Source organism: Gobius niger, assembly GCF_951799975.1.
Source record: "Gobius niger genome assembly, chromosome: 1".
NCBI lineage: Eukaryota > Metazoa > Chordata > Actinopteri > Gobiiformes > Gobiidae > Gobius > Gobius niger.
In genome coordinates, this window is record NC_136852.1 from 59,028,278 (window position 1) to 59,046,954 (window position 18,677).

General features: G+C 42.3%; 1 protein-coding gene across 2 annotated transcripts in view; it reads right to left on the reverse strand.

Moving 5' to 3' along the window:
• Positions 1-18,677, reverse strand: part of arb2a (ARB2 cotranscriptional regulator A) — a 106,929-nt gene that overhangs the window by 60,431 nt on the left and 27,821 nt on the right. For both annotated transcript variants that reach the window (XM_079577229.1, XM_079577230.1), the window contains exon 7: positions 3,705-3,926. In XM_079577229.1, the coding sequence (XP_079433355.1) occupies positions 3,705-3,926 (222 nt within the window). The remainder of the gene's footprint in view (positions 1-3,704; positions 3,927-18,677) is intronic.

The window sequence follows — 18,677 nt, forward strand, 5'->3', positions numbered from 1 at the left end:
GCTAATAACACCCACACCAGTATAATATAAAACACAGCATATTGAACAAAGGCTGTAGCATAGAAGAAAACAGAGGCGAACACAGAAGAGGCAGCGAAAGGACGCCACTGAGTCAATTTGTTTTCAGCAGCATGCAGGTGAAGCTGCCCCTCGCCCTGGTCATTGACCTATCCTTTGACCAGGTTCAGAGGTTAATCAAGTCCCTACCTGTCCTTGGATATGCTGAGCCGTACATCCTGGCACGACAACAGGTCACAGGCCAAATAAATCCTGTCTGTATAATTGCAAGTGGGCCGCAGATTGGGGCAAAAGGGGTGAAGGTGACGCAGAGCAGGAACCTACTCCCTGAGGGAAACACTGTTGCACCATGTTGAATGCAATTAGCTGTGTGTATGTCACAGAGTCCATGTCTTAATGTTCACAATCAGAAGCTGCTATGTGTGAGTATGTGAGCTGCATGTTTGTGGATGCTCTGGGCGGTTTGTAGTACAGTGGGAAAACAGGACATCACTGCTAAAAACAGACAAGGACAAGAGTCTGAGGCTGCGGCCCCAGTGGACAACTGCAGCTGGGAATAACTGCTCCAGGAACCACTGGGCCAACATAACAGATGCAGGTTTACTTTGGAAACACAGATTGAGCTATACATCTTCATAAATTCAACTTTATTGTACACAACCATCTAGCAATGTAAAACAATATTTCTGCAATACTTTCTACACAATTACGCACAAAACTGAAATATGTTGTCATTTTTATTTCATTATTTTCTTTTTTTTTTAAGGAAAAGCTGAGTTGTTCCCCTTTTGCTCTTTTCCCCTTCTTCTTTCCAGGGCCTGCTGGCCTAATCCCAGCCAGCCAGCCTTGGGTGAACTCTTTGGAAGCTTCTTAAGCCCATGAATGTGCCTTTTGTTCCTGCCATTCCTCCGCTTGGCTGACAGAAAATAGCTAACTGGATTACTGCTAAAATTCAGAGTAAAGTGAACTCCCAAACTTCTATATGGCAAAGTGCTAAGAATGCCCCCTCCCACAGCCATTTTCCCCCATGGTTATCCTCATCAGCATCCCTGCGATCACTTTTATACCCCCGACCCTCTCGCTGTTCGCTCAGCCCTGAACCAGCACCCCTCTAAACGGGGTGCACTGGGGTGTGATCAGGGGGAGGAGGATTAGATAAGGTTGAGAGGTTGCGCACTATGAACCCAAGGCTAAAATGTACCCATCTCAAAAGCAGTTAAGAGCTTATTAATGTGTGCAGGGAAGCGTAATAATCAGCACATCTCTATTAGGCAGCGGTAATAACGAGCACAATGTTTTTTTTCTCTCCATCCAACTCTTTTTTCCCCCCCCCCCAGTAAATTCAGACTTGAGAGTATTTTTCAATTATTCGCTCTGTATTACATGATGGATGCTTGAAGTATGCTAGAATGTGTGGATCTGAATAGCGGCGTGCAGGTGGTCTAGCATCTCAGCAGGAGTTAAGACTGTGAGGTGCATAGAAGAAAAAGCCTTGTTCATGTGTGCGTCTTTGCAAGAGCGCTTTGCGAGCCTGGCTGGGTGCTTAAAAAGATGAAAACAGGCTGGCTAAAGAGGTTTGATTTGATCCACCACCCAGCCGGACGAACAAAGGTGAAGGAGAATGGCACACGGGCACCCACACCCACACTAAAAGCTCAGCTCCTTTTTGTACTTTCTTTTTGTCACAATGTGTGCCCCAGTCCATCACCATGTATGCGCCTCTGTGTGTGTGAATGTGACAGATTACCGTGGGCCGGACAGAGGCAGAGCCCGGGTAAAGTAAAGCCGCGAAGGAGGAGGCGAGGTCAGACACACACACACATCCTGCTGACTCCGAGGCCAGAGGTCAAAATTCAAGTGGCACCGACACAGAGCCGACCCGCTCAACCATTAATCTTTATCCACAATCTGCAATCCCTGCATCTGAGGACGAGTGTATCTCTCTGGAAACCTCAAGGTCCTATCTCAAAAGTCCACATGCACAAGCCCCGAAGAGCAATATTTAAGCTGGTCCATAAAACAAGTTTTTATTCAGAGCTGCACAATATATCGTGGCTCAGTATCCATATCGCAAGAATATGTCACAAAGTTGGGAGACTAAATATTAAAGAAACCTGACAGTCACTGAGACCTTCTGCCTGACTGAGATTCACGCATTTTTATAAAACACAAATGCATGGCCACTTATGTATGAACGCTTTTTTCAGACTTATTAGCCTGTGTTGGTCATGATTTTGTCTTGCTTTGGCGTATTCAGATTAAAAACCTAACCTAAAACCTAAATATCTAACGGAACCTACAGGGTCGTCATAGAAATACCCAAGACAGTTACTAAATATCGAAATTTTTCAGCCTTACTTTTATTTTTCAAACAAAAGTCAAAATGTTTAATTGTAATTTTTTGAAATTTGTGAAAGCAATGATCCCTAAAAGCTGAAAATTTGATTAGTGATGAATAATTGGATGCATCACCACTTGCTTTATCATGGAATGTCCAGGGTAAGTGAGTAATATTTATTCACAGCCAATTTTTCCTTATTTGTGTGAAGGTACTGTCAAGAGAGCGAGAAAAGCCCTCAGCTGACAGCTTACAAAGTGACTGTCCCACAGACTCTTATCAATGATTCATCTTTTTCACACACTTGCATTGGAACTAATTTTTCTAAAATGGTGATAAGCATTTTAATAAATGTAGTGTTTTCTACAGATTAAAAAAATATGTAGATTTATGCATAATTAGAAAACAAAAATCCTTGTGCATCCGAGGGATTGTGTCCATTGTCTGACCCGACAGTACACCGGCCAAGCACCAAGTTTAAAACCATGCGGATGCTGTAGGGCCCGTGTGCTCGGGCATCGCATGATAAGAATGTTGCTGTGTGTTTGCCGAGTGTGCGTTCGGGAGATAATAATCCCAGCGGTAAACACGAGTGAAGGGCCAGAGCTGCACTGACCGGCCCACCATATGAGAGTGCGAAGGGAGAGGGAGGAAACGCGGGAGAGAGCCATGTGGTTAACACTTGCTCACTGAGAGGCGACTGGAGCACAGCCAACCTCTTCACACACAGGCTGACCACACAAGAGCCTCTCTCTTCCCGCAGCATCCCGTCCTCCAGTTCTCATTACCTAACGTTTCCCTCTGCTGCCTCCTCTCTTACCTCACATCCTACTGCTTTCATCACATTCTTGCCTCTTTTATCAAACTTGTCCAAAATCATACCTCCTATTTTCTCACCTATGCCTTGGCGTCGTCTCCTCCTACACCCATAAACTGTCAGTCTGTCCTCCTCCCCCATCATGTCTGCTTTAGTTGAACATCCATCCTTCTGCCTCCATGTCCCAGTCAAAACAGTTGCTTCCTCATTTCCTTTTCTGTATAACCTTCTATTTCTATTCTTATGTTGAAGTCTGATACGTAAATTATAGCAATTATGACTACTATTTTTTATTAATGCACATTCAGGTAAGAGCTAAGAGGCTGTAACATTCTGTGTTATAGGTAATGAAAGGAACTACTATGATTATGAGCGACAAAATATAGGGACTCAATACTCATGTCGCAATTAAACTTTTTCTTTTGTTTATTTCAAAGCCCTTTTAATGCATTCACATAACATTGTAACATTGTGTGCACAGACATAATGAAAAGAGGTCTGAATACTCTCTGAGCCGCCTGTTCGACTTACTCGTATGGGGATGCGTTCCGTCTCAGCCTCCTTCTGTGGGTTGCGATACTTCTCGTAGAATTCCTTCTTCTTGCTGCCCTCTTTGTCGTCTTTGCGCTCCTTCTTTTCAGCTGGCTCCTCCAATTGCTCATCGAGGGCGCCAGAAGGAGAAGACGCAGTATCTGGCTTCTCGATCTCAAGGTAGTTCTCATTCGGGTTCAGCACCATCACGCCATAGCCTTCCTGAAACGTGACAGAGAAAGAAAAATGTTATAAATGACAACTACTGGAATAAAGTCTAAGGGTAACTCTCCACAAATATTTGAATTCAAAAAGTGTAGCAGTGCAAACCATTTGAAGATTTAGACATGGAAGTGGCCAGAGATTTTAATTGGGAATTGAAGTCATGGCAGCCAGTGAGCACCATTTTGTTAAAAGGCCACATGTCACTTATTATAGAATCCAATCGATTTCACCCAGTGTAAAGGCAACGATATGTACATTTGTGTCATCTTAAGTTCAAACCTTCGTGTGTGTGTTTTTTTAATCAGCACCTTTTATGACTTTTATTAACAATAAAAGGTTATGATAATAAAAAGTTGGCAGAGGAAATACATTGTATAGAAGGAAGTTTTCATTGAGATTTTGAAGACTTTCAATTAACTCTGCTCATTGTCCCGAGCACTCTGAAACTATAAGCAGGAAATGGAGGGATTCCTGTTGCACTCTGGCCATGCGCCTCACATAAACGCTATTGTGAATGCACACACACTAAGTGACAAAGTTGTGGGCTTACACAGTATAGAGTAGAGCTACACTACAATGTCACAATATAAGCAAACGTACTGCGCATATTAAGAAACTAAACACGTCACAATGTTATGACCGTCTGAGATTTACACTTTTAGAATCTGTTTGAAGGATTAAATCAGAAAGTTGGCCAATTACATATACCAAACCTACTTGCCATTATCGATGTGTACATTTTATGCTTAGTTTATTGCAGTACTGGAAAAAAATGTCACATATTTTTACACACATTCTGCAGAGATGAGGCAGAGCAGAAGTGCAAAGAAAACCTTAAAGAGATTAATGGATGACAGAGAGTTGTAGCGTCGCTCAGCATCATCTCGTTCTTAATAAGTGTTAACACAATGTGCTCGCCTGGAGTTAAAGCAGAGTGTGTGGGTCCCTCCTGTGCCCATCACCATCAAACCTTTCACACACCTCTTTCCTTAGCACCTGCCGCGTGTTGACAACAGCAACATGACACTTTCTCACTTATTTAGATGATCAAATCAGTCTGATTCTCACTTGCTTTCAAATTCAGACACGACCACTCGCACAACTTCTAGTGGACATAAATAAAGAAGCATTAATTGGTAAAATAGGACTACTAATGCATGTGAGCTACAGTGACGACAACTAAAACACAACAGTTGATATATTTCAGGATATGTCTGATCTTTTGGTCAAATGATTACTTAATTTAAAAAGATTCAGAATTTGACTTTACAGTAAATTCAGATTTACACCAGCCTTTGTGCCACTGCCCACTGGTGGTAGCCTGATAAAATAACTGCCAGGTCCAGCTTTGACTAGGGTAGAAGCTTTTGAACAATATCATAGATAATATTCTAAAGGTAGAGAATTTAACCAGTACAAAAATTCTAGTAAAAATAACAAATAATACCAGACAACTATTAGGAAGAAACAACTCACACAGTGGTGCACTTCATCTCTTCCTCGACTCCTGATTAAGGCCACAAGTTAATAGTCCAGCAGCACACGTCCATGTCTGCTAATGCCAAGAGCAAGTGGCCTACAACCGTACGTAGTCCTTTAAAGCTACTACTCTGACCCGCATGCTCCGTCACCCATCCTGGCCTCAGCAACACTAATTCTAACCTCAGCTGGTCCGGTTCCTCGCCTTTAGCTCGGGAAACCTAACCCTTACTGCCCTGTAGCCTTTTTTTTTTTTTTTTCCTCAAAGCTAAAACCCCTAATATAGCCAACAGTGCTAACCCTTTCAGCTGGCCAGTCACCCAGAAGAACATTGCTGTTTAGGCAGCCAGTGTTACATGGTCAGGAGGAGCAGGGCCTCAAAGTTCAAATCTGTGTCACAAACCATCATTTCATTTAACACGAAGGTCGGTGTACTGGTGTCAAATCCGAGCCTGCAGTTCGCTCTCTCCAGACGTTTCCTTCAATCAGACCCTTTTGCGTCAAACTAACACTGAACAGTAGGTCATGAGCTGTTCCGGATCAACCGATGGACAATGTTTGGGGTTATGTATTGTGAAATATCCTCAAACAACACATTTAGCATTATGACAAGTAAAACCTAAATCTAAATTTCAGAATTCTGAGTTTCCCATAATAGGATGCCCCTTGTCTCTAAACTTTGACTTAGGTCATCTGGTCTTTGTCCCAAGAAAAACTGTTGCGTCTTGCCTTCAGACGTACCGACAGATGGACCCAAAAGCTGAATACATTGACTAAATCTGATCATTGTGCTGTGATGGCCTGTCAAAGTCTAGATCTTACACAAATGCACCTTGCAATCCTAGGTCACAGTCCTCTTTACAACCAAATCTCTTGCGCAGGCATTGCAAACTTTGGGCTGTATTGTCTCTGCCCTATGCACACACTCTTTGATATAAGACGCAAGGCAGATCTGGATTTTGTCCCTCTGCTGTAAAGCGTAGGCTGAGTCTCTTCCCATGCCCTGTTGTGCCCCTATGCCACCGCCACACTGAGCTCCTGCCCCAGGGCCAGCGGTCAAGAGGTTCGCTCCAACCCCTCAAAAAGGGGCAGAGCGACCCCTCACCTCACTCCGGACGATCCTCAGCCCGGCTTTGTCAGCCTGTCGTGCACCAGATAACACAACAAAAGCGGCCGATGCTACGGAAACCAGAGTTGTTGTCATGTTCGTGATGAAGCCTTAGCCGGTCCTGACTTAATTTGAGCTATAATAAAGCGACAGACATATAACACGCTGATGGGTGGAAATTATACCAGAGTTGATGAGAGCTGTTTGCATAAAAAAGGTTAGAAAACAAACTAAACTAAAAGTATATAAATGCAAGCTATCTTACTGGAGTTGTCTGAAAAAATTTAATTAAATAGATTGATAAATAGATGCAAAAAAATATAAAAATGATTACTATAATAATATAATATAGCTATGTGTTATACGGGGGGAAAAAAATAAAATCTGTGCTCTGACATTTGCATGTGTGGATTTGATATAAAACAAGAGCTGCCCCTTGTTTTGCTTCAACTATGTCCCCAAAATAAAAATAAAATAAAAAATGTTACTAATTACAGCATTGTGTCCCACTTTTCGTCGTTTCATACAAGACTCCCGGCAAAAAAACCCACTTTAAAACACAATTTTGCACAACATACAACCCATCATTAAAAATGTAAGTCCGAGTATAGGGAAGTGTAAATAAGACATCCCTTTAAGACAGCGTTTTCCTTCTCTTTTTTTTTTTTTTTTTTCCTCCAGTGGTGTTGTAATGAAATGAAATGTGTCTAATGTGCGGGAGGAGCAGGGAGCGAGGCGGCCGGAGTGAGAGGGTGTTTCATCTGTGCGTGTGGAGCTCAGCGTTGGCTTTGATGTGAGAGCTCTCATGTAGTACGCGCAGCTTTGGGCACAGGGAAAAAAGGGGGACAGCACTTGACAGGTACAAAGCGCGGCTGATAGCGGTCATGGGTGCGTGCGGTGACAAAGGTGCGTGCCAAATTTGAGACGCTGGGCCATTTGTTTATTAGAACGCTGAAAATCGCCTTTAAATTGCTTTCATACGATATGTTAGGACACTGCACTGTACAATAGCCTTTAGGTGGCCATTAAAGGACTCCTTCTCCCTTTATTAGTTTAGGTTAGCGCCTGTTAGGATCACGGTTAGTGACGCTTCCTCTACTCAACATCAATTTCTCTTTACTTCCTTGTTTCGCCCAATACGTCGCTCCCGATTCGCTCGCCAGGCTTGAGTGACAGGGGTGGATAGGGTCACCCAGCATGGCATATCCAATAAGAGCGCGCGGAAGGGAGGGAAGTCGGGCAGGCAATACAGTCAGGTTTGAGACGTGAATGACGGCACCAAGGCTGGACGGCAGGACAAAAACAAAAACTGGCATTCAAAAAACGTATTTCACTACACACATGAGCACGCCATGAATCTACGCTATATTTCAGATCATTTAAACGCAGATTTGAACAAGTAAAACCATTCTTTGTCATGGCCACCTGGCAGCGGGTGACCTTGCCTGTCTCCGTCTCTACGTGAGCTTTTTCTGTATGCGGAGGTTTCTTTATCCATCCGATCCCCCTCTTTTCTCTTTTCTTCTCTGTGCTCTCTCACTCCCCGAGGCAGACATCCCACACAGATCGCTCAGTTCTGTCAGATTAAGTCACAGTGCCCCCTTTCTCATTTTAGCGCCGCACCACTCTGAGACCACCCCGCGACGAACGCCATGTTTCTCCCCGAGCAGAAAAGGTTGGGAGCCTGGCTTACTGTACCACTGGGCAAAGAAAAAGATACGCGCGCGGATCTTTGGGGTATAATGTACGAGCGGATGAGACAGAATTGTCATCAGCCTGTCAGCGCAAAATCAATCATCTCCTTGATAAGTCAGGATACCCTCGGGACCAAAGAGTAGTTAGACAACAGATCCTGAATTATTTGTATGTAGCATGCGAGACCAAACAAAAATATGTAAAAGATAATAATGCAACAACAGCAAAAGCATATACTATACTGTTTATTTTTTTTTTTTTTTTAAAGCATTTTTGGCCTGCAATCTTTATTACACAGGGCAGTACTAGGTACCGTATGTGCAACACTGTAAACATGTTAACATATCGGAATTCCAACAGACTGAGTACTGTTGCCGTTCCCAGTCCTGGACGAACGAAGAGGATTGCATCAGGAAGGAATTCTCAAATCAATAGTTAAATAAAGGCAGCTGATTTGTTAAGAGTTTAAGTGTTAGTATTGTACTGTGCTAGAAAAGGGTTGTTATGCCAAGAGCATTCAGCCTTAAAATGATCAAAAATAGGCTACTATTGGCAGCAGATGATTTGTTCTGCTGGGCCATAGATAGAGGAGAAGAGAGAATGAAAAGAACACAATAGTATTGTAGTTTCAGCACTCAACTAAAGCTAATACTAACAGGAAAGTTAGATAAAGTAAAGCCTCATCTCCCCCATCTGCCCTCAGAGTTAATTTTTGAACAAATGGGCTGATGCAGAGGTTTCCTCTTTGATAATCATTAACATTTAATTAAGATTCCTTCAAATTAACTCTCAGCTTTAAGTTCAAAGACGTCAAACTTGGATGTTTGCTTTGCTAATATAGCCATGCACTAATTTGGTCAATGTAAATAATACACTTTGCTAACGATTAACTTTTTCTTGATCCTAATGAGCACAAAGTGAGGGTCAGAATAAAGACACTGACCTCTCAAGCTAGTCAAGTAGCAGTGTCTGTAATAGAAGCAGAGTTTTTAACCTTGGCATGCAACGTCTTGGCTCATTTGGATATTGTTTGTAAGTGTGGAGCTGAATATTTATAACTGAGTTCAAAGTGGAGCAACGGGGTGGAGGAAGTGAAGAGAATAGCACAGCTTCTGATCCCTGATGCCTCCCATTCTTTTTAAGCTCGCATTTACATTTCTTTCTATGTGTTTTGCTTCTCTCTCTCATCCCGACCTGTCTATTTTCAGCATCCAAGTAAAAAAAAAAAGAAAAAAAAGCCAAGATAAAGACATATTCCAGACAGTGTTGAGAAACTTCATTGCCAATGTCAAGGCCAGGCTGCGTCTTTACCACACTCAGCATATGTGAGTCTGTGAATATGTTTAGCTGATGCTTAAAGGTGCTGCATGCTGATCAAGTAGGAAGTATTTCAGTGTCATAAACATAAGTAACCTACACGCACATACACATTAGCTGACATGCACATCGTGGGAGCACCTCTTCATCTGCTCGCAGCACGACACACGGAGGGAGGTGCAGGGTTGGGGCTGGGGGTTGCTACATTGGGGGTGGGTATAGCATTAATCACCGTCCAGGTGGAAATTGTCAGGGCTATCGATTGTGCAAGTAAATGTTACACAAGTCATTTGTCAACTTTTTTTCTCCAAACAGAGCCCTGTGTCATTTGCAAAGATGCTACTTGGAATGTAAACTTCTCACTAAAGGCGACCAGGAGGGAAAAGTTGTGCCTTAGTACCACTTCGTATATGATACTATGAGAAAAAACAGGTTGAACATCTTGAAAACTATGTAAAATGTTGCTGAAAATATGCATCACTGAAAAAAACACTAATTTGAAAAAAAAAAAAGATAGAAAGGAAACTAAAAATAATAATAAGATCTCTTTATGTTAGTCAAACAGCCTTTATAAAATACGCAATCTAAAGATATTTCTATTTTCCCAGTTCCCATACATATTCATAATGGAATGATATTTTCAATTAAGTTTATTAAGAAAAACAAAAGCCTGAGCACACAATAAGAAAATAAAGGAAGTGCAACGAGTCCTCATCCTCATAGGGAAAGCTATGGGGAAATAAATACAGAAGGCTTATTCTGATGCCGTTAGCATTTTGATTTATATATTCTATATTGTCTCCCCTAAGCATACACATGTATTTTTAATGAGGGCAGAGAGAGATATACATCATGGAATGATAGGTGCCTCCCTGCCCTCCTGCCTAACTATTTAATGTATAAATCAGGAAGAGAAGGGAGCCAAGAATGGGAGAACATGGAGTGAAGCTATCCCTGGAGCTGTTCATGAGGCCACCATGAAGCAAGAGTAAGACTGTAGAGGATGACAATGTCTCTATCAAAAGAAAGTTATCTCTGAGCACAATAAAACTATTCTACAAAAACAAAAAAATATACAAAAATTTAAAAAATCTGCGGCGCTTTTATTAATATACAATAACAAAAAGGACTTTGTTAAATTGTCAGAACGCAAAAAAAAAAAAACATTCTAATGTGTTCAAATGCAAAACTAGACACTTGACTTACAGGTGCAAATGCTGAAACTGTAAAATTGTGGCTGAAAGAAAGCCTTAACTGTCACTGAATTACTATTCCCCATACAAATGAACGGACAGAAATCACAATATATATTACTAAAAAAAACACTTTTGCTGAAAAAGGACAAGTTGCAGAAAGTGAACATGCACAAATTGCAGAAAATGTTGAAAAAGTTGCCTAAATGCATGAATTTGCGTCAGCCGCTTTATAAGTCAATGCGGGGGAAAAATGGCTGAAATACGTCCGATTGCGGGAAATCCGTAAATCGCAGAGACCATTCTCCCAATCATGATGAACATTTTTAGGTATAACTTGTCTAAATCGCTGAAACTGGGAAAGCTGTGAAACACACAGAAAATCAGGAACAAGGTGTAATAATAAAGAAACACGAAACCACTATTGACTGCAGGATTCAATCAATAATAACCTGTATAACTACCTGGCCATCTGGACAAATAGTCAGTGCTTTAACACACGTGAACCACGCGCTGCGGGTACAAGACACATGACCATATGTCCAGACCTAAACGGATTTCCCTGGTTCATTCTGAAACAGTCCGAATATTTCTGGTTTAGAAACAGAGAACTGCAATTAATATCTAATCTTGTGTCAGCAAAGTACAGTGTCAACAGTGTAAAATGTTGTAGGACTCGGGTTATTAATCTTACTGAAGATCACAGGAACACTCTGACCCCCACATGTCAAAGGTCAAAGTAAGATCCTCTCACCTCTGCCCTGTTATTGTGACTCAGGCCCCACCGCACAGAGCGTTCCCAATGTTTATATGTAGAACAAATTACAGTTATAATTGCAACTTATGTATAGTTTTTAAACCAAAGTGCGCCGTCCTCTACGTATGGAATCAAAATTACAAACAGAATCAGTAACGAAGCAAGAGCAGGCACACACGGCACCTTTACCCTCCTGTTAGCGACCTCGCTCTAAGTGGAGCTGCACCGTAGGTACACGAGTCAGGGGAGGTCGCCACAGCCAATCACAAGCGGCGTTTGAAGTGTGAAGGGTAAACACAGTGACTGCTCTTGCCTTGCCATTTACTCTGCTTATTTTCACAGGATGTAACCTAGAAAATGACGAGGTGGCGGAGAATACAGTGCATCTGTGTATGTGCGCGCATGCATTTCGGCGTGTTAGCGTACATTTTCCATAGTGTCATTACCACATGGTCGGGGTTTATGCTTCAGAGCGCACACATGGGGCTACGCATGTATGTTGGAATCCCCTTCATCCTCTCTCGGTACAAATACATGTGCGGCAATTCATGCTATGGTAACTAGGAAACCATGCATGGAGCAATGGACATTTTCCTATTAACCCGATGTAGCCTTCAAGAATGGTGGAAAGCAATTAACCTCGGAAAGCGGCTGTAAAACACATCTTGATCTCTCTCTCGCAAACCGAACTTCCCAACCCCAAACCAACCATTACCGCAATTTTTACAACGGCGGCTTTCAAAAATGTACTACTTTTTAGAGACCACCTGTTGTCTATTATTTTTACATACTGCTTTTCTCATAAATCATAACACTGGGTAATTAATCAAGCTGTCAAAACAGGGCCTGGGGGTCACCTGGAGGGGTCAGGGGTGGACGAGGGACCGGTGGAGGTCAGGGTCACACCGCATTCCTCATTATCAGGTCGTGGATGGGAGAGAGAGCAGGCAAACAAAAGCGAAAGCAGATGGGAGAGAGAGAGAGAGAGGGAGGGACGGGGGGTGGGGGGGGGGAGTGGTAGACGCACACAGGGAGGCAGAGAGAAAGTGCAAGGAATTGACAAACAAAAGCTAAAAGAAGCTGTCACAGGTCAGAAGATGGGGATTTTGAGAAGCCAGGTCACTGTAGAAGCTTAGAAGTTATTTGACTAAAATGAAACTTTTCAAAAACCGGAAAAACAAAATTGGGTCAATAATTGTATCGTACTATAAATGTGTGTTTACAACTAAAGACAACGAGTGCACAAAGTGTTATGACATGGCACATTGAGAAAAATGAGGTATGTTATTCTGAACAACTTGTTTCAGTCAGCTGCACCACAGTGTGAGAAAAGAACAAAAGAATGCAACAAGATGTTTCCACAGTAAAGGGGGTTGAAATTGGCTGCAGGGAGAAGAAAGGAAGATGGCGTGGCTTATTCAATGGGAAAATAGGGAATCAGCTGTGGAAGTAGGATTGTTATCTTGTTGGGGGACACTCCTCGCGAGTGTGTGTTTGGGGTGAGTGATGAGACAGACTGATATCTCTCTAAGAGGAGAGTGTATCAGTGTCTCTTTGGGTTGAGAGCCAGTTCACAGACGCTCCAAGGCCACGGTCCTGGAGTGGCATGTTTCCTTTCAACAATACACAGCCCTGATTAGATCGCGCTGATTAAAATGGCACCACACAAGATACATACACGCAGCATCCGAAAAAAAAAAAACATGGCCGCCGTTTCTTTTACGCTTAATAATGTAATGGATTTAATATTGCTGTCACTATTGTTATGATTTCAATATGTAAATCTCATTGCAATAGAATTTGTATCAGAACAAAGAGTTGAACGTATCATTGCGATGTACAGCATGTGTATCTCCAAGCTCAGTATTAAGCTTAATAGGGCTGGAAAGATTACTAGAAAAAGAACAATTTAAAAAGTGCAAATTCCGCGAAACTCGTCCCACGTACGAGCACCCCCCCCCCCCCATACACACACACACACACACACACACACTCCTCCTCCCTCCCGCCGCTAGTGCGAATTCTCAGGCGTGGCTCGCTCTATCAAAAACATCACTCTTGAATGAGGCGCCGACCATTGCGCAAAATTAGCTGTCACCCTTTTCTCAAAATCTTTGTTAATCTTGTTTCCAGTGTTTGCAGATTTATCAGCACATGCATCAATGTCAGCTCCTTGGTTACTGAGCCGCACTACTTGGGAGAAGATATAATTAAAAATGTTTGGGGCATGGGGGGCGGCGGTGGCGGCGGGAGCGGAGGGGCTGCTGAGGAGTGGGAAAAACGGAGCGATGGTGGTAGTGGCGGGGTGGTGTTTGAAGAAGGAAGGTGAAGTCTTCGCCTCATCTCCAGGAGTCCCCGGGGAGCAAAGAGAACACACAGACCCAGCAGTAAGAGAGGGGAAAACGGCCCGGGTCGCACATCCCAGTATTGCTTGGGTCAATGGCTGGCTGCTATCCCTTTGATAACACAACTATCGGCGATCTGACACGAGCAGAAAAGTTAACAGTCGCACCATCAGTTTGGCGTTCTTGTACTTGATGACCTCATTTCAGATGTAGGACAGGGACTATAATAACTCTATGGACAATTCACTGTTTTCTCTTTCTAATAAATAACAGAAAGGCAACCCCCTAATGTCAAACCCAATTATATTTTGTTAGATATGGGGTCCACGAACGTGCACATTCTTTATTCATCAGAAGTCCATTCAATCAAGTGAATAATGCCTCCACTTTTGGAAATTTCAATGAAAACAAAGAAAATCTACTTAAATGTTTTGTGCTGACAAAGAAGAGATCAAACTTCAGAGAAAGTTTTTTTTCATGTGGAAAAATATTATTCATAAACCAGGTCATCTTTTTGACTGTAACAGGGCAAAATCTACAACAGAATACAGAACTGTCCACCACCCCCATAGTCTGATATTGAGGCTATAGGATGATGACGATGAATGCTATGATGTCACTGTAAACCTACAGTATAGAGGTTGGATATAGGGCACTGTGGTGGGTCACTGCTGGGCCTGTCACGATAACAAATTTGAAGTTCGATATATTGAGGCAGGAAAGTATCGCGATAAATAATATTATTGACTCTAACGATACTGGATAGCGTCAACTCTCAGGCATAAAAATGACAGTAAACCTTTGTTCTAAAAGTGCATCCTCATATCCTAAAATACCACACAAGCTGTAATAAACATGAAATATAATGAAACTGAATTTGCTTCAGTTAGAAATCAAAGCTTTACAAAGAAAAATAGAGGGAAATGCTATTACATGTACAGACGATAAATATCGAAGCCAAAAATGTATCGTTAATCTGTCATTTATTCAACGATAAGTCGATATAGTAATTATCGTGACAGCCCTACTCACTGCCAAAAGTGATTCAAGAGATTCTTTTGGACTTTTGAATACATGGGTTTCCATAAATGTTGGCAAGTTTAACTAAATGAGTTCTGGATGAGACTCAATGATCATTGGAATTACCGAAACCAAGTTCCATAAACACCAATTATTTTCTCTTTGCTGGTCCATTGAGAGCCTCCCAAGCTAGTCCATATTCTACGCCTCAACTGGATGTCACTCAATTTGACACAAAGTTTAGGGATGACACTAGATTTATTGCAGTCACTAAAAAAGGTTTTGCAATAGTTTGGTGCTGTAATAAAATCAAGATTTATCCAAAGTAGCCAGGACAACATTTGAAGGACATCATAGGAACAAACTTAGCTCTTAACTATTCCTGATGAATTAAATAGGTTTAAGTTCGCTCAACTAGAGCAGTTGAGGTAAGAAATAATTGAAGTAAGTGCTTTTTTATCCTGGCTCCCATCTTCACTCTGTCCCGTCTTCATCTGTTCCTCTTCTCCTCTGTCCAGACCTTTAAGTGCGGTCTGGCAGGTTTGGCTGGGAGGTCGCGTATTCCCCCTCTTCATTAGTGAGAAAATGGACTCTGGTAAACGCTTGTTAAAGCCCTTACCTACACTCCCCCAGTTAATGGGAGTGATCCATTTGTGTCCGTTTCTGCCTGACAAGGCTTTACTGGAAGATTAATAGTGCAGTGTCAGGCCATGGCCAGCCTCTGTCCCGTGCTCATTTCCTTTCTTCTGGGACGCACACATGCAATAATGGAGCCCCGTCTTTTGTTGTAACACCATGATTAGCCAGGGAGGGAAAAAAAACACAGAGAACAACAAATCGAAGACGAAAAAATATCAGGACCAAATAAATAAATAATCATTTCCGAGAGCGAGTTTAAAAGTCAGTGCACTAGTCAGTACAAGAAGATCGTAGTGATCTTAGACAGTTTGAGCTCTACATTGAAGGATTTTAAATTTCACACAAAATATGATAATAACGTGTACACAAAGGGGACACCATGGGAGATATAATAGAGACAGAAAAAGACAGAGAAAGAGAAAGCTGGGAGAAGTCCTAAAAGGCCACCCAGGGTTTGGTCTATCACCCAGGCCCCCCAGCCATCGCTCTTCTTTTCAGGGATGACACTGTCAAGTGCTCCGTCCCTTCACTGGGTGAACAGGATAATCGCTCTTAATAATTACACAGAAATTCCCTGGTAGCAAGTCCCGTCCAGGCAGACAGTTGATCAGGAGAGAATTCCTACGTGTAACCGTGCTGGAAATGTGCCATACAAATGCAGAATTAAAATTTTAAGCAGCACACTTGATTTTGTTTGATATTTTCTTCTGTATTTCATCTCTCTAGGTCTCCTCTCTCTTGTGGCTTCTCTGATGGGCAGACGAACAATCTGGTAAACACACAAACAGAGAGCCAGGCGACCTGCAGAACAACCCCCTCCACACTACATCACAGTGTGCCAGCCGAGAGCAGGGTGTTTCTCAAAGCAGAGGATAGGGGATTGGGTCTGGTGGTGTCTCATTAAATTCTTGGGATTGTCTAATTGTCTTTCGTGGACCTCAGAGAGACAAGTACATTATACTCATTGCAATTAACTAAACAAAAGAGCCGAACCGCCCAAGCGCTGGGGACGAGGCTGAGCTAGGGGGAGTAAGGCAACCAGCCGGGACCAGCACAACAAAACACCAACTCACACATGGAGAGCAAGTGCAGACAAATGGTAAAGGACAAGAGAAAAGATATGGAGGCGAGAAAAAATAAAGGGGGATAAGAGTGGGAGTGCGAAGTGATCTTGGATTGGCCAGATGTCAGAGTTGGCCAGGCGGGCGGGGTGAGGCACCAGAGGAGGAGGGTGTCTGTGCTCATTTGAGACGCACCTTTGTGCTGGACCTGTCTTGTTTACTGCACTACAGCTTAGCAGTGCGAGGGTCCTATTCATAGTCCAGGCCTTTCAGAAGGTACTGAAGGAGCCCTTAAGCCCACTTAACTACCATTTTCACACACTCTGCCTGCTCTCCTCTTTGTCCTTGCCTCCATTACATCAAACGCAGGAACAAAGGTGGGGAACAGAAACTGGGGCTGGCAGAATGGCGGCCATCACAAATATTAATTTGAAAAGGTGTTGGAGAGTAGAATCTACTTTTATGCACAAGGACAACTTGGGATTTTTTATGTTCCTTGTGTGTGCGTGTGTAGAGGGGTCTTTCGAAGCTGCAATGAGCTTGGTTTTCAGGCTAAAGGGGAGGCCGAGGACTTGCAGCACAATTATCCAAGAATAAGGGTCTTGAGATGCGGCACACTGCTAAAGACCGGGCATACATAGGCACAGACACACGCACGCGCACTGCCTATTAAATGAGTTCTAAACATCAGGCCTCATTCACTTAACAGAGCTATTAGGCAAAGCAACAAACTCAAAGAACACATACACACTTAGCAAAGAGTTCATGTGACTATAGCTCGCATCAAACAAGAAGCAACTTACTACACTATGGAAACCAAGTATAAATCAATAAGCTTGGAGACAGTACGAAAACACTTGGTGAACAGCATTTTTAGACATATTTGATCAAAGCCGCTTTACTGGCACTTAAATGGTGTATTAAAAATGACCCTGAACACTTCCAAAACCAAACTTAAGAGAGAATATTCTAAAGCTCCTGTATCCAACTTCGTCCTTGTTGTAGAGTAAAATATTCCATAGAGAATAATGTGTAATGTGCAATCTGTGAAAAAAAAGAACTTTGGACCGCTGCATATATTTTGCACCATACAAAAAAACATTTCAACTACTCAAAAGTTTTGGGGAAAAAAAAAACACTGATAGGAGTTATTGCTAAAGCCATGATGGTAAATATAAAGTCATGAAGAATTCTGAAGTTATAATTCAAGTCTATCCATCGTCACTGTTTGAAAACTTGAACTGAAATTGGGCACAGCAGCTTTAAACTCACACTCACAGGTGCATGTCGTATGTTATTTGAACTTGGTTGAAGTCACATGAGAAACTGGGGTGAAAAGTTTACTTTGAACATTACCCATTAGGAAAAAAGTGACCAAGCCTTTTCTGATGTCACCACTTGCACACTCACATCCTGAGAGCACTCAGTCATGGCCACATTGAAAAGCCCATCCTGTGTATTGTAATGCCATGTCAAGCAAATCGGCAGCACATAAAACATGGAATCTCCCATTTCATTTTTATTACTATTATCATCATTTTACTAAGGTTTCTCTGAATAAAAACACAAACATGGATATTTGATATGGTCTTTCAAACATTTGCCATAAATATATTAAGCAAAGGATTTCTAACACCACTCTAGTATTTCAAATGTTGTTCTTGTTAAAACTCCCAAAGACTTGCAGAAACACAATCTGATACACTGAATGAAAGTTAGGGGTCATCAGTGTTTATGGGCACTGGTCGGCAAAACGCTGAAGACTCCAGTCCACATGTTTAATTTAGACAATTAATTTAAAAATCATAGATGGTGGTTTTATTAAAAAAAAATGTTTTTCCTTCTTGCCTCAGGCCCCAGCAATTCAATCGACAGCCCTGGACACAGCCACAGACCCTGTTCATTATCTAAGGTAATCCTGAGAGTGAGGGGCAAGCCGAAGTCTGATCTCTGACCAACACATTACAGGATGAATCAAACCGGGAAGAGATGCAGAGACACAGGCACAGCAAAGTCACTTGATGGGGGAGGGACACCCCATTCACCCTTTCTCCACCCCCCCTCCAAAAAATATACACATTTACAATTACTCATAATCTGCTTATGTTGCCAGCCAGCGGTGGATTTGCCAACA